This window comes from Orycteropus afer, unplaced genomic scaffold (assembly GCF_000298275.1).
Source record: "Orycteropus afer afer isolate SDZICR_OR568_19922 unplaced genomic scaffold, OryAfe1.0 scaffold00242, whole genome shotgun sequence".
Taxonomy (NCBI): domain Eukaryota; kingdom Metazoa; phylum Chordata; class Mammalia; order Tubulidentata; family Orycteropodidae; genus Orycteropus; species Orycteropus afer.
In genome coordinates, this window is record NW_006921829.1 from 1,324,840 (window position 1) to 1,341,094 (window position 16,255).

General features: G+C 39.5%; 1 protein-coding gene across 1 annotated transcript in view; it reads left to right on the plus strand.

The window, feature by feature from the left end:
* The window catches only part of MAST4 (microtubule associated serine/threonine kinase family member 4), a 202,722-nt gene that overhangs the window by 158,603 nt on the left and 27,864 nt on the right, over positions 1–16,255 (plus strand). Inside the window, exons 14-19 of the mRNA XM_042782093.1 lie at positions 631–763; positions 1,632–1,797; positions 3,659–3,760; positions 13,184–13,306; positions 13,530–13,642; positions 15,780–15,907. Coding sequence (XP_042638027.1) covers positions 631–763; positions 1,632–1,797; positions 3,659–3,760; positions 13,184–13,306; positions 13,530–13,642; positions 15,780–15,907 — 765 coding nt within the window. The remainder of the gene's footprint in view (positions 1–630; positions 764–1,631; positions 1,798–3,658; positions 3,761–13,183; positions 13,307–13,529; positions 13,643–15,779; positions 15,908–16,255) is intronic.

Consider the following 16,255-nt stretch of genomic DNA (forward strand, 5'->3'; position numbering starts at 1 on the left):
ATTAATATAATGGTCCATATACTATTGAAAAATTAGATTTTTCCATCTAAATGAAAATTTTTAAATGTATAAATTCATAAAGCTGTCAGATGTGAGTTCTTTGTGTATATAGGAAATACCGGTATTTTGCTTAACAAGCAGAAATTTAAATTAGAACTGGCCATTGAAATCTGAAACAACACTCCATTTTTTTGCCCAAGTTCTTTATCTTATGTCTCATTTGAATCCCAGATGTCTGGGCCATCTCAGTGCCTGATGTGTGACATGGAATTATTTATAGCATTTTCTTTTTTTATTTTTCTGTTCTGAAAATGGAAAAGGGTCAGGGTTTCACACTTTAATTTTTCAAAGAGTTTCAGAGTATTGTGAATGATGCTGTCATGGCTGCTCCATACAAATGAGCTGGGTCTGATTGCTGACCCTCCCTTGGAAATTACACTCAGCTGTTAGATGCAAGTATTTGACATCTTTGTATAACTTCACCTCTTTCCAGACTGGCTTTTGTGGTAAGGTTGATACAAGTATATCTAAGAGTCTTAACAAACTGACTATGCGAGAGAGGGTGGAATACTTATATAAAAGAGCCAGCTTCAGTGTAATTATTGTCATGTATGTCTTTCTGATTCATAGTTTGTTGGTAACCTCCATGGGCCACATAAAGTTGACAGATTTTGGATTATCCAAGGTGGGACTAATGAGCATGACTACCAATCTTTATGAGGGCCATATTGAGAAGGATGCTCGAGAGTTCCTGGATAAGCAGGTAAGCTTGGATGCTGCCCAGCTCTGTACAAATACAAAGCACAGTGCAGTGAAATTCTGCATCAACTTGTTTAGGCCATCTTCACATTAGTTCTGGTGGTGTCGATGTCTGTGTAAGCTTTACCTTTAATAAAATGCAAATTGCTCCCATTTTTCTCCCTGGGCCTCTTTGAGTGGTGCAATCCCCTCTCCACACCCCCACCCCCAAAATTATGGTCTATTAGCAAGACAAACGATCTAATTGCACACAAGTGAGAATGTGAGAGAGACAAATGGAAAACTGTTTTTGTAAAGAATTCAGGAGTCTCAGTAGAGTACTCTCCAGTGTCTTGATGCATTGTACAATCACAGGTGCTAAAATCCCAGCCATGGCCCATTTCCCTTTAAGCATGCCTCATTACCATGTGCCCACAATCTGTTCATTGTAAAGTTACTTAAGGTAAACCCATCTCAACTGTCATGCTTTTATGAAATAACCAGTGTGTGAATATAATTTGGCCATGTGAATGCTAAATCTATCACCAATAGTGATGGATAAAAATGCATTCATATTTTAAATTTAAGGTTGATGAATGTTTTTTCATATGGGTAAAATTACTAAACAGGGTCAAACGCTTAGTTTGAAATTAAACATTACATATAATTCAACTTTAGACTTTTAAACTTCCCTTCTTTGGCATTTAAGTAATTCATTGCTTATTATATTATAGATAGCTGCTTATTAATTGCTGTTTTTAAGTCCTTTGTCCGTGTGCTTCCATGTGGTTGAGCAGGTGCACTCTGGGCAAAATAATTGGTGTTTAGCCTTTTTGCTCATTTTAATGCATGTCTAATATTCCAATTATTCTAATATTGCAATCATCTTTCAGGTCTGTGGCACACCTGAATACATTGCACCAGAAGTGATTCTGAGGCAGGGCTATGGGAAGCCAGTGGACTGGTGGGCCATGGGGATTATCCTCTATGAATTTCTGGTTGGATGCGTGCCATTCTTTGGGGACACTCCAGAAGAGCTATTTGGACAAGTCATCAGTGGTAAATATCACCAGGAGTTATCTTTAAGCCACTGTCGGGAAGCAGCTATTTATTGTAAATCTGTGGAGTGTCACAGTTTTCCCTACTAAAATGTTAACCTTTATCAAGCAGTTGAGCCAGCAAATTAAAAGAACTCGCTCATTATAGCACTCAACTGACTTTCACTCTCTCAAGAGGGTCATTTGTGTTGAAAATTGATCTGAGGAAGTTTTGCTAGCATACAATTTGGAAATGCACTAGCAGTACAACCAACTTTTATGGTGTGCTTTTTCTGCAAAAGAAATTGGTGTGGGATTTACAAATGATTCTGTTGTCATCCAGTCTTCCTTTCCATAATAGGAAATTTTCACCAGGGAAGAAAAGGTTAATGTGGGTACCATTTACATAAATGGGAAAAATGGCTTAATGGCACGATGAAGAAATTAACAAAAATGTAATAAACCCTAAAACAAATGCCTACCAAATAATAAATAATGAGAATGGGAAGGAAGCAAATTTAATCCACAGATTGTTAATGATTTCATTGGTAGTTGTTATGGTGTAATGTTATTTCTGTAACAGCTGTTCATCTTTCATTTAAAATTCAATAACCTTTAGATCTTAACCTGCAAGCTGACCCTAACTATTGTTGTGCAGCTTGTGGCAAAACTAAATGATAATTAAATGGGATCTATCACTACCCTACCTGCTGTTATTATAAATTTCCCAGAAGCATAAATCAAAAAGGCCTCTATTCCTCAAAGTTTGTCAGTTGTCTCTGACTTATCCATCAACTACTTCTGGTCTATTCTGGACTGCTGGACTGTACTTACATGGTCCAACAGTGAAAATAGGGGAAATATTTGCATGTGAGAAATTCAGAATCACAACATTATTTTCTATCACTGATTTTGCAAGCCAGGCATATCTGTAAACTTTAACGAAGTAGATTTGCGAGTTGCCTGCAGTGCATAACCCTTTATACAATATCTGAGCTGTTTATGGATTTATAACTGGGCTGTTTTCTGATACACCAGGGCCTGAATGGCAAAGGGAATCAACTGTTTAATTAACACAAGCAGCAAATGCTGGCTTTGTTCTCGATGCCTTACGGCTCCAATGCATATTCATGTTTTATTTTCCAAATCAGATTTAAACTGCAGCAGAGGAAGCTAGAGGCAGGCACACACAGAAATAACTCATGTTTTATTGCATTTCCATGCCCACAAGCGTGCACACCTATCTTCAGGCAAACTTTTAGAATGTAGAACATATTCTAATATTTATGACAGATTTTAAATACTTCCATTACAGTGATCACTTTGAATATTTTTCTTCTTCAGTCTTAGCATTTCATCCTACGCTTTGTCTTTGGAAATACTTGTTTTTACAAAATTATTGTTTGCTTCTTGGAGTGAAGTATTCCTAAGACTGTGTCCTGTCCTAATTTTCAGCTGAGCATAGTAGGTGATAAAATAATACTCTTAGATGATATTTGGAAGAGAGTCCAACTAAAACACAGGTGCTTAGAGTCACTGTTATATTAAGTACTCTTAATAGCTACAAGAGCAACTTGTTGGGAGCAATTGTGCTCCCTCCTGCCCCCTAAAAATATCGAATTAAGAAGCAGATAAAATTTAAATACTAATTACTGAAAGTTCTCTCCCGACCTTATTGAAAGTTTTGCTACTCATGTCAAATAAAAGTGTTTCTCAAACTGGACTGCATAGGAGAGTTTGTGGAATGCTGATTATGATTCAGTGGCTGTGGGGTGAGGCCTGAAATCGTGCATTTCTACCAGGCTCCCAGGTGATGGTGATGCTGTTGGGAAGTGGATCACCTTTTGAGCAATAACGTTATAAACTAGTTTTCTTCCTTCCAGATGAGATCAACTGGCCTGAAAAGGATGAGGCTCCACCACCCAATGCCCAGGAGCTGATTACTATGCTGCTCAGGCAGAATCCTCTGGAGAGGCTGGGGACAGGTTAGAGCACAAGTGTTTTAAGTTTGCCAGTACACAAGCATAACATCTATGTGAAGAGTGCTAAGGCTTTCATTTGTGTCTTGTTTTTGCATAGGGAACATCTGTTAATTGATGTAGAACATGACTACAACATATTATAGCAATAATATTTTGGATTTTTTTTTTTTTCCAAAGAAGAAGCTATTCTTAATTTTTTTCAATAAATAAAACTCCTCTAGAGGAAAACCTCAAGAGTACATGTAAATCTTCTGTTCTGAGAAGAAGTATGCATCTTAAATAATTTGAAACATGAATGGAAATCTGTGTGTGTGTGTATGTGTGTGTGTATGTATTCCTGTAAGGACTTGACCCAGCAAGTTACTACTCAAAGGCATTGAAATGTGTTATCAGTCTCAAACTGATTACTAGAAATGAGTGCTTGGGGCTGAACGCTGCTGCCCTACCATAGTGATCAGAATCATGGTCCAGGAAAGTAAAACTAAAAACCACTGCCTTTCAAAATTAAGGAGATAGTAAATTTGTTTCTTGCTGACTGTTCTTCCTGATGATTCTGTTACCAGTTTTGTTGTGTCTGCCTCTCTTCTTTGTTTTATTCATCATGTTCTGAATGGACAGACAGACATATTGCCCTCTAGAGTCCTACTCTGTTCAGGATGTAAATTTATCTAAATGAGACTTAAATATTAAAGATAAACACACACAAACACATATATATGCTCTAGCCAGTGTCCATCAGATGTCCCCTGGTAGTATGAACAGTTCCATGCTCAGCTGCTAACCAAAAGGTAGGACATTCAAGAAGTCCACCTACTAGTGCTTTGGAAGTAAAGCTTGACAATCTGTCTCTGAGAAGTCGGTCACTGAAAACCCTGTGGATCATGTAGGTTGTGGTGTTCATGATTTTCATCAGTGTTTTTGATTCCTTAACAGACTTGTTTACTCTAATCTATTTCCCACTTTAATGGAAATGTCAGAAAATATTAAAGAAATAATTCTTTCCTCATTTTTCCCCCCACCAAAAAACCCATTAGCAATAGCAGCAGGTCTAAGTGTTTATCATATGTTCTCCTCTTTTGGAGGTGACTGCTCTTGCTTAGCTATAGAATGCTGTATGTATAATGAGTTTATGATGCTGCATTAAAGCAAGTGTCAGGAAACTACTCTCACTGCTGTCAAGTTGGATCCAACTCATAGCTACCCCTCCTTGGGTTTCCAAGGCAGTATCGCTATGGAAGTAGATTGCCCAACCTTCCTTCCGAGGAATGGCTGGTGGGTTTGAACCCCCAACCTTCTGGTTAGCAGTCAAATGCCTTAGGCTGGCACTAGGCCAAATCCAACCCACTGCCTATTTTTAAAGTTTTATTGAAACACAACAAATGTTTATGCTTTTACATATTGCCTATAGCTGCTTTCATGCTACAGTGGTTGAGTAGTCACAACAGACTATATGGCTTACAAAATTTGAAATACTGACTAGCTGACCCCTTACAGAAGAATTTTCCCAACGCTGCTTTAGAAACTTAAGAAGGCTTAAGATCAATGCTCACCTGGGAAAACTTAATTGAGTTGATCCTCTTACTAGAGTAGAATGTGCCTTTTTGCCTTTTTCTATGGATGAGTGGATCTTTAACTCTGAAAACCATTATAAAATTGAGGTTCAGAGCACAATCTCAGGAGTCAGATTGCCTGATTTTAAATCTCAGCTGTACCACTATGGGAAAATTACTTCCCTTTCTGTGCCTTACTTTTACATCTGTGGAATGGAGCTTGTAGTACTTCCTAAGAAGATTATTATGAAGAGAAAATGAAATAATCCATGTAAAGCCTAGCATTGCTGCTGCTGGTAGTATCATTTTTAATTCGCTGCATGTTTAATATGCTTTCCCTTTTGAACGCAGGAAATACAGAAATGGTTGTGCCCATACCTTTGCGCTAATTGAACTCTTTCAACAGAGTACTGTATATTTCTTCCCACTGTTTGGTTTTCCACTTGTCTGAAGTGACTAGCAAACTTATTATTCTCTACCTTCTGTGGCCTACAGTCAGATTTGTTTTATGGTTCAGGAAATACATGTAACTGTCAAAGAATTTGTGTCAAGGGCAGAGTTTTGAGAAGTGATTTTTATTTACTTGAGCCAAGTATAGGAATCAATGGCATTTATGCATATCCAGAAATAATACAAATATCCATTTATACTTCCTATTAAACTATCCCAGAAAAATGTTGTCCTGTGGTGTGACTGGTGGTAAAATGGTTAAGGCATTTGACTGCTAACCAAAAGGTTGGTGATTTCAATCCACTAACCATTCTGTGGAAGAAAGATGAGGCAGTCAGCTTCCATAAAGATTTACAGCCTTGGAATCCAGTGGCGGTCACGATGAGTTAGAATCAATTCGATGGTGGTGAGTGATGGTGTGACTGGAAATACATTCGATCGGACTCACTTCTTCTAAAGGAGACTCAAAAGTCTGCTCCCCTTCACTGTTCACATGTCAGTTTGGAGGATTTTTACAGTTAATATTCTGCCTGTGTGGTCCTCCTTCAGATACTTGGACTCTTGACTTGACTTGATATAACAAGACAAGGCTATGATGATGGGCAGCACCTCCATGTATCCACGTATCATATGCTGCAAGTTATTTCTCTGCACATTTTCTCCTTGACTGCTACTTTTGGTCATTTCAGGATTTGGCAGTTTGAGGAACTAATCTCTTAGGAGAATCCCAAAAGAGACATTGAAAGGAGCCTGCCAAACCTCTTAGCATTGTCAAGAAGTACTTGCCAAACAGGCAGGTCCAATGTGACAGGTCCCACTAGGGTCCAGGAATGTGGCTGAGAATTCTGCAGGCCTGCTATGCTGCTTCCATTGACAGTATTTTTTTTACTTCATGCATGTTTAGCAGGCAAAATAATGCACCGTGAAAATGTGCAAATGCACATTTGCCCGAGAGACTAGAAAAGCTGAGAAAAGGGGTGTGAAGAACATAATGGATGTTTAAGAAACTTCCATGAAAGGAGAGAAAAACTAGTAGAGAGTGACAGTGCCAAAGCAAAACTTGTAAACTTGTCCTTGAACTATACTTTTGAACTTTCAGAGTATTGTGTGGCAGCCTGGCACACTGGGCTTGAGAGGTGCTCAAATGTGAATACCACCCTTGTACCAGCTGGGAGCCCTTGCCATGCATGCCCTCTCTCTGTCCTCTCTAGGGAAACACCCTTTCTGGTATCTTCCAGCTTCTGGCATTCCTTGACTTGCATTGGTATCTGTACATCTCATCCCCCAATGTATGACTCTCAGTATCTGTTTTCCTCTTATATAAGACACCACTCAGAAGAGATTACGACTATAGACCACCCTATTTTGATATGACTTAACTGATAATATCTTTTTAAAAAAGACTATTTGCCAAAGCAAGGTCACATTCACAGGTACAGGGGTTAGGACTTCAACATAACTTTTTTGAGGACACAGTTCCAAAAATCTGTTAACGCCTACACTATGAATATAATCATGTTATACACATGTCACATGGTTGTTGTGATGAGTAGATATAAAAATATTCATGAAGGCATCTAGTATGTTGGCCCATAACATAGCAGAAGCTCAAGAAATATCAATTTCTGTTTCCTCTCTTCCCTTCATTTTTACAATGAGAGCTCTCATTTGTAAGATTTCTATTGCTAGACTCGTATTTGACTCACAATGCCATTGTTTGTATTTACAAAGAGTTTAGTCCAGAGATAATTTTTCCTGTTTGTCCTTTTGATTCTTTCCTTCTACATCTCTCTAAAAGTGCATGAGAAATAGGGCTCAGTGATAACCAGTCTCTTCTCAGTGGGGTACAGAGGCCAAAGGAAGAGAAATGTGAGTTGAGCTAGCAATGGGCTATGACTCCTTGGGGAGGACCCATTTGTCATTGTCCACAGAGATGAAGCAAAATACTGTCACCAACTAAAGTCCCAAGGGGTGGTAGGCAGGGGAGTAAAACTCCTGACACTGGATATAGCCTGGAAGTGCCATTTGAGCTCTTGGCCTTAGAGAAACTGAGCTTTTCTGGGTCAAGTTGAGCAATACCAGAGGTCAGAGCTGTGTCATTTGAGGTGATCCCATGAACAGCAGCTGAAATATCAGTCATTGTGGATCCATCACTGGACTAAGAGACCAGAGATGTGTGTGGGTCACTAATTAGGGCTTGACTGTTTGGACCTGAGTGTTGTAAGCATGGTGAGGGAGTAAAATAAACACTTAAGTCTTTTTAGCTTCATGTTCTGCATCTCCAGTGAAAAGGGCACAAGAAGAAAATGACACTGACAGCTGTGATGGGCACATTGGTCAGGGCAAGATAAGAACCAGGATGCATGGTGGGCTGGAAGCAGGCCATGTAGAGGTGCTATGAGCACAACAGCAGAAATCAATGTTACATTTACTTTCCTAATATTGGCAGTTGTGAATCAATCTGCAAATTAATGTAAGAAAGATGGCAGAGCAGTATACAAATTAAAAAGTACTGCCTCCTCATATGACATATATTTTGTCACCACTACTCATCTGTCAGGGAGCTCTGGTAGCATAGTGGCTAAGACACTTACCTGCTAACCAGACGGCTGGCGGTTCAAACCCACCAGCCACTCCTCGGAAGGAAGGTTGGGCAATCCTACTTCCGTAGTGATACTGCCTCGGAAACCCAAGGAGGGGTCGCTATGAGTCGGGTTTGACTCGACGGCACATAACAACAATAACAACAACAAACTCATCTGTCAATTTGTCGTACTATCATGGCTTGCATATTACTGTGATGCTGGAAGCTGTGCTACCTGTATTTCAAATACCAGCAGGGTCACTCATGACAAACAGGTTTCAGTGGACTTTCAGACTAAGACAGACTAGAAAGAAGGACCTGGTACTTCATAAAAAATTGATCACTGAAAACCTTATGAATAGCAGTGGAGCATTGTCCTATATAGTGATGGAAGATGAGTCCCTCGGGGTGGAGGACACTCAAAATACCAAGGAGGAAGAGCTGCCCCCTCAAAGTAGAGATGACCTTAATAATGTGGATGGAATAAAGTTTCTAGGGTCTTCATTTGCTCATGTGGCAAATGTTAAAATGAAAAGAAACAGCTGCAAATATCCCTTAATAATTGAAGTAATATGAAGTATGACTCTAGGAAAATTAAAAGTGGTCAAAACAAAATGGAATGCAATATGAAATTTGATATCCTAGGCATTAGTGAGCTGAAATGGACTGGTATTGACCATTTTGGTAGGGACAACCATATATGGTCTCTCTGGTGGCATAGTGCCTAAGGCATTTGACTGTTAACCAGAAGACTGGTGGTTCAAACCCATCAGCCAGTCCTCAGAAGGAAGGTTGGGCAATCTGTTACCATAGTGATACTGCTCAGAAACCCAAGGAAGGGTCGCTATGAATTGGATCCAACTCGTTGGCAGTGAGTTTGGTTTGTTTTGGTTTATACCAGGAATGACAAAGAGAAACAGCATCACATTCATTATCAAAAAGAACATTTCCAGATCTATTCTGAAGTACATCACTGTCAGTGATGAGATAATATTCACACGCCTACAAGGAAAACTAATTAATGACTGTTACTCAAATCTACACACCAAAGATGAAGAAACTGAAGATTTTTACCATCTTCTGCAGTCTGAAATTGATCAAACATGCAGTCAAGATACATTGGTACTAGTGATTGGAATGTGAAAGTTGGAAACAAAGAAGAAGGATCGGTGCTTGGAAAATATGGTCATGGTGATAAAAATGCCATCAGAGACCACATGACAGAATTTTGCAAGACAAAGATTTACTCATTGCAAATTTCTTTTTTCAAAAACATAAATGGCAACTATACTCTTGGACCTTGCTGTGTAGAATACACAGTAATCACGTCAACAACTTCTATGGAAGGAGATGATGTAGAAGCTCAATATCATCAATCAGAACAAGGCCAGGGGCCAACTGCAGAAAAGATGATTAATTGCTCAAATGCAAGTTCAAGTTGAAGTTGAAAAACATTAAAACAATTCCACAAGGACCAACATATGATCTTAAGTATATCCCATCTGAATTTAGAGACCACGTGAGGAAAAAAATTGACACATTGAACACGAATGGCTGAATATTGAGACCAGAAGAGGTGTGGGATAACATCAAGGACATCACACTTAAAGAGAGCAAAAAGTCATTAAAAAAACAAGCAAAGACAAAAGTGGATGTCAGAAGAGATGCTGAAACTTGCTCTTGAACATAGAGTAGATAAAGTGAGTAGAAGAAATGATGAAATTAAAGAGTTGAACAGAGGATTAAAAAGCTGACATGAGGAGATGAAGCAAAGTATTATAATGAAATGTGCAAATACCTGAAGTATTCCATCCTGTTAGGTCTATGTGTATATCACCATGTATGTTATTGAAAAAAAATAAAATTTTGCTGAAGATAATTCAAAAACAATTGCAACACTACATCAACAGGGAATTACAAAAACTCAAGCTAGATTCAAAAGAGGATGTAGAATGAGGGATATCATTGCTAGTATCAGATAGATCTTGGCTGAAAGCAGAGAATACCAGAGATGTTTACCTGTGTTTTATTGACTATACAAAGGCATCTGACTATGTGGATCATAACAAATTATTGATAACATTGCAAAAACTGGGACTTCCAGAACACTTAACTTGGTGCATACAGAACCCATGCACAGAGAAAGAGGGAGTCATTTGAACAGACAAAGGGATAATGTTTGGTTTAAAATCTGGAAAGGATACAGCTGTATCCTATCTGTGTGCAGACAGTCTGAGAAGCTGGACTTATGTGAAGAAGAATGTGGCATGAAGATTGAAGGAAGACTTATCAACAACCTGTGATATACAGATAACACACATTCTGTGCTGAAACTGAAGAAGACTTAAGGCACTTACTGATGAAGATAAGACTACAGGCTTCAGTATGGATTACAACTCAATGTAAAGAAAACAGAAATCTTCATAACAGTCCAATAAGCATCATCATGTTTAACAGAAAAAAAATTAAAGTTGTCAAGGATTTCATTTTACTTAGATCCACGATCAACACCCATGGAAGCAGCAGTCAGGAAATCAAACGACATATTGCATTGGACAAATCTGCTGCAAAAGACCTCTTTAAAGTGTTAAAAAGCAAAGATGTCACCTTGAAGACAGTGATGCAACTGACCCAAACCATGGTATTTTCAGTAGCCTCATATGCATGTGAAAGCTGGGCAATGAATAAGGAAGATTGAAGAAGAATTGATGCCTTTGAATTATAGTGTTAGCAGAAAATATTTAATATATCATGGACTGCCGTATGAATGAACTAATCTGTCTTAGAAGGCATACAGCCAGAATGCTTCTTAGAGGCAAGGATAGCAAGACTTTGTATCATGTAGTTTGACATGTTGTCAGGAGGGACCAGTCCCTGGAGAAGGACATCATGCTTGGTAAAGTAGAGGGTCAGCAAAGAAGGAAAAGACCCTCAATAAGATGGATTGACACGGTGGGTGCAACAGTAGGCTCCAGCTTAGCAACAATTCTGAGGATGGCAAAGGACCAGGCGGTGTTTTGTTCTGTTGTCCGTAGGGTTGCTATTAATTGGATTTCACTTCATGGCACCTAATGACGATGACACTGAGGATGTGCCTGGTTGTTTTTTTTTTTAACAGGCCTAGATGCAAACCCTAGAATCCTTCCTTTCTGAGTGACCTTGTTCCAGAGGACTATTTTTCACATGCTTAGTTTCCCTATCCAGAAGTGGAATTGATAAAGCCTATTTCGTGAAGACATTTTCAATGATTTATTTAAAGAAAACAAAATACCTCTAACACTTAGTGCAATACTTGTTACAAAATTTGCCCTCAGTCATAGCTGGTGATGCTATTGTGGTTAGTTTTAACATCAGACTTCAATAATATGCTGTAAACATGGAAAATGCCTGGATAGCATCCTGGACAAGGACAAGGATTCTAATCAAATGCCTTGATGAATGATTTCCCCACTTGGCCCTTTTCTTTCTGCTCCATTGTTTTTAGAGCACCAGATTCCTCTGCCTGGCCTTGGAGGTAGAGCAGAGGCTGTGCCTTGTGCTAGAGAGGCCTGAGGAGCACAGAACCTTCACTGCATCTCTTTGGACCACACACACAGCTCTCCCTCAACCAAGCCTCACAGCCCATTTTCCATTCAGCTTGCATTTTTCATCCTGTTCCCTTTGTACCCCACAGAGGACAGAATGAAAGGCATGGTGACAACTGCAATCAAGAGTCATTTACATTACACCTAGAGGAGAATCTTCCAGGAGCAAGATTAGACCTTCAGAAGGGTCCTATGAGAAATCTCCTCCTGGTGTTTTTGCAGGATTGATTCTTTGTTATTTCCCTCATCAGTAGTATGTGTGCTGGTGGCCCGATTCTCCCCCTGTGATTTGATAGCATGTGTGCCTTCTTCTCTTTACATGGGGTATAGTGTTAATATTTTTGCTGTGGCCTGTCCTTTTAAAATCGCAATGAACAAAACACTGAATACCAGCTTATTGTTGTTGTTATGCGCTGTCGAGTCGGACCCCACTCATAGCGACCCCTCCTTGGGTTGCCGAGGCAGTATCACTGCAGAAATAGATTGCCCTATCTTCCTTCCGAGGAGTAGCTGGTGGGTTTGAACCACCAGTCTTCTGGTTAGCAGTCAAGTACCTACCAACTAGTATTATGTTAATTCTGATTCATGATGACCCATGTGCATCCAAGTGGGATGACTTTGTAGGGTTTTCAAGGTTGTGACCTTTAGGAAGCAAATTACCAGGTCTTTCCTCCACAGCCCATCAAGGTATAGATGTTTTTTCATTGTTCCACCCAATTGTGCTGTCATGCTGACTTGGCAAAAAGGAACCTAAAACTTAGGGATTGTGATTGATTTTCAGGTTTGTCTGTTTTTTATAAGAAATCTAATAAAAATGAGTGGTAATCATACAATAGGAGAAATTTATTGTGATTAACCTTACCTCCAGAGGAAATACTGCAATGAACACATTTTGCACCTTGTTAGAATTTCTTTGGGTTTGCAGTGAGTGAGTCTGCATTGAGTCAACATGCGTCCACATCCCCAGGTTCAGCATAATGTGATTTTAAGTGGCCACATAATTAACCTTTGAAAAATAGAGGAACTCATGGAAAAATTAACAAAGAAAAAGCGGGCCGTAGCAACTGTGCTTAGCAAAATAGGCTTTCTTCCTGGTAAATTATGGGGGAAAAAATTTGACCTTGGTTGTAGGATAAAAAAAAATGAGATTTGTGTGATTTCTGTATTTACATGCTGAAAATCTTGGGAGAGTTCTTAAAAATTGGTGTTTATCTTTGCCTAGATGATAGTTTAATAATTTCCCCTTATGCTCCCCAAGGTGGTGCTTATGAAGTCAAGCAGCATCGGTTCTTCCGATCCTTAGACTGGAATGGTTTGCTGAGACAGAAGGCAGAATTCATTCCACAACTGGAGTCCGAGGATGACACAAGTTATTTTGATAGTATGTGTATTATCTGACATCAAACAATGTTCAATAGTTACTTTGTAGGTAGAACGTTACCTATGCTTTTCATAGAACCTTTCAATCTAGAACCTGTAAGATCTATAAACCTATGAGTTCTTACACATAATGTTGATTTGCGATAGAAACTCATACTTAAAATATCAACATTAACAGCTGAAACTCTGAGTAATTGGATGTGTTCCCAAACATTTCTCTGCAGCTCGGTCAGAGAAGTATCACCATATGGAAACCGAGGAAGAAGATGACACAAATGATGAAGACTTTACTGTGGAAATACGGCAGTTTTCCTCATGTTCGCATAGGTTTTCAAAAGTAAGTGAAATCTGGCATAAACATGTAGTCTCTCTGGGATAATCTCCCGCTGGCCAGTTAGTCATTACCTCTAAACAATTGGATAGAATCATCAAAGCCATATATGCTTTTGGGGCATTGGGGTCTTCTATTCTTAAAAGGCTTTTCAGTTTTAGGAAAAGTGACTCTATAGTCTTGAAAATCCAGCAAGAGTCCTTAAACCCCTGAGGATGTGTATATCTTGGTTTCACTCTCCACAAATTGCAGTCTTTTTTCTTGAAGATACAGACTTGCACTCATGGCTACATCTTCGGAATATGTGATAGCCATTTACAGATGCTGTGCCTTGCATGCTCCTCTTTCTGGCTCAGTGCCAGGCTCTGGAAGCATTCCATCATTTCCTTCATCTTTTAATTAATAATGTGGACTTCCTGTGTGTGTAGAGCCCTCTAATAGGTATTACATAAAATATAACAAAGGAGAAGGCTTAGTCCTTGACATAAGCAAAGGTGCTTGGGGACAGTTGAATGTGGAATGAGAAAACCAGTAATAAAATCTATTACTTGTAACCAGTAATAGAAATTATTGTTTAAATTATTAAAGAGGCAGTGGGAAGCCAAGCTAGAATTTTGCAAACAGTAGAGGATAATAAAATTGTTGCTTGAGAAAGACACTTTTTCACCGATAATGGTAAGGTTACAAACAAACATACAAAGAAACAAACAAAAAAAAAAACCCTGATAGTTCTGAGACAGGGCATGGCCCTAGCATACTGGCAATCAGCCTAGAGGGCAGCCTACCTCCCTTTGTTATTTTCTGTTGCCGTGGCATTTTGCATGATTACTATTTAGCTTTTCTCTAGCATTTAGTGACTTGAAGGTGTTCAGTAGGTTTTTTCAAAATGGTTACCTAGAACGTACCTGCAGAATTGATCAGCATTACCATCCCTGTTTATAGGAACTGCATAGAGAGGTAGAGATTTCCCTGAAGGAGATGGTGGTGAGTCTATCCTGGAGCCAAAACAGAAGTGTGGATGACATTGAATGTGGGGCTTAGACCAGCACCTCTGTCTGACCCATCAAAGCTGTCCCCTAAGCACTATTTCCTCCTTCGTCTTTGGGTGGCAAATCATTTTACCTGTGACTCCTATTATTTAGACACCTTTCCTAGAATCCAGGTTTCCAATCCAGGTCCACAATCCAGGTAGATTGTGTTATTGTTGTCATTTGCCACCAAGTCTATTCCAGCTCATCATAACCCTGGTGGCACAGTGCTTAAGCACTTGGCTGCTAACTGAAAGTCAGTGGTTCAAACCCAGCAGCTGCTCTGTGGGAGAAAGATGTGGCAGTCTGCTTCCATAAAGATTACAGCCTTGGAAACTATGGGCCAGTTCTACTCTGTCCTGAAGGGTCACTATGATTCGGAATCAACTCATCAGCAACAGGTTTTTGGGTTTAAAGGCCATTCCCATGTGTGTCTGAGTAGGGCAGTGGGGAGTGCTTCCAATACTACCCAACCCTGTTTTACCTTCGCTTATTCCTGTGGGACAACAGGAATCCAGAGGTCAACTGAGACCTCTGGTTTGCCTAAGCTCTGATCCCCTTCAGGGATCCCAGTACTAGCAAATGAAGCAGCTTTCTGTCTGTGTATGTGATTTGTAAACCAAGCCAAATAATTGGCTTTCCGTGACCATATATGTACTACATTTTCCTTCCTAAGTCTTGAAACAGGTAATTTATTCTTCTCTTTGCAGTCAATTCCAATTCATTTTTCTCCTTCCCACCCCTGACTGGTGGCCATTAAATCTTTCTCTCTGTGATTTTCTTTTTCTGATTGACTTTATGGTTAAAAAGTAATCTAAGATATACATTGATTCCCCTGACATAGAAACCCCAGTGCAACTATAGATTTGTTTGCAGGTACAAAGTCCATAGTGTAGTATGGTGAGAGAGGGTGATGAATTCACAGCTACCACTCCAAAAAATTATCTGTTGACCCTTCCTCTCAAGATTCAAGTAAACAGTATTAGAAAGCACTTTCTGCATGCATGGTCTCAATTCATACTTCAGTAATGCTTTCAGGTTTTTCTCCAAAGAGTTTTCCTTCTGACAAACTGTTTCAAGAATGTATTAATACACACTGATTATTTGCCTTCCAGGTTTTCAGCAGTATAGATCGAATAACTCAGAATTCAGGAGAAGAGAAGGAGGACTCTGGAGACAAAGCCAAAAGCACCACTTTGCCATCCACGGAAACATTAAGCTGGAGTTCAGAATATTCTGAAATGTATGTGAAATGCCTGTTAAGTTATACCATAAAAGCCAAAACCAAACCCACTGCCATCAAGTCAATTCTGATTCACAGCAACCCCCTTTGGGTTTCTGAGGCTGTGACTCTTTACTGTAAGCAGTAGCTATTAGAACGTTGTTGTTGTTATGTGCCGTCAATTCAGCCCCAACTCATACCTCCTTGGGTTTCCGAGGCAGTATCTCTGCAGAAGTAGATTGCCTAGCCTTCCTTGCGAGGAGTGGCTAGTGGGTTTGACCCGCCATCCTTCTGGTTATCAGTCAAGTGCCTTAGGCACTATGCTACCAGAGTGGTTCTCAAAGTTAGGTAGCATCAGAATTACCTGGA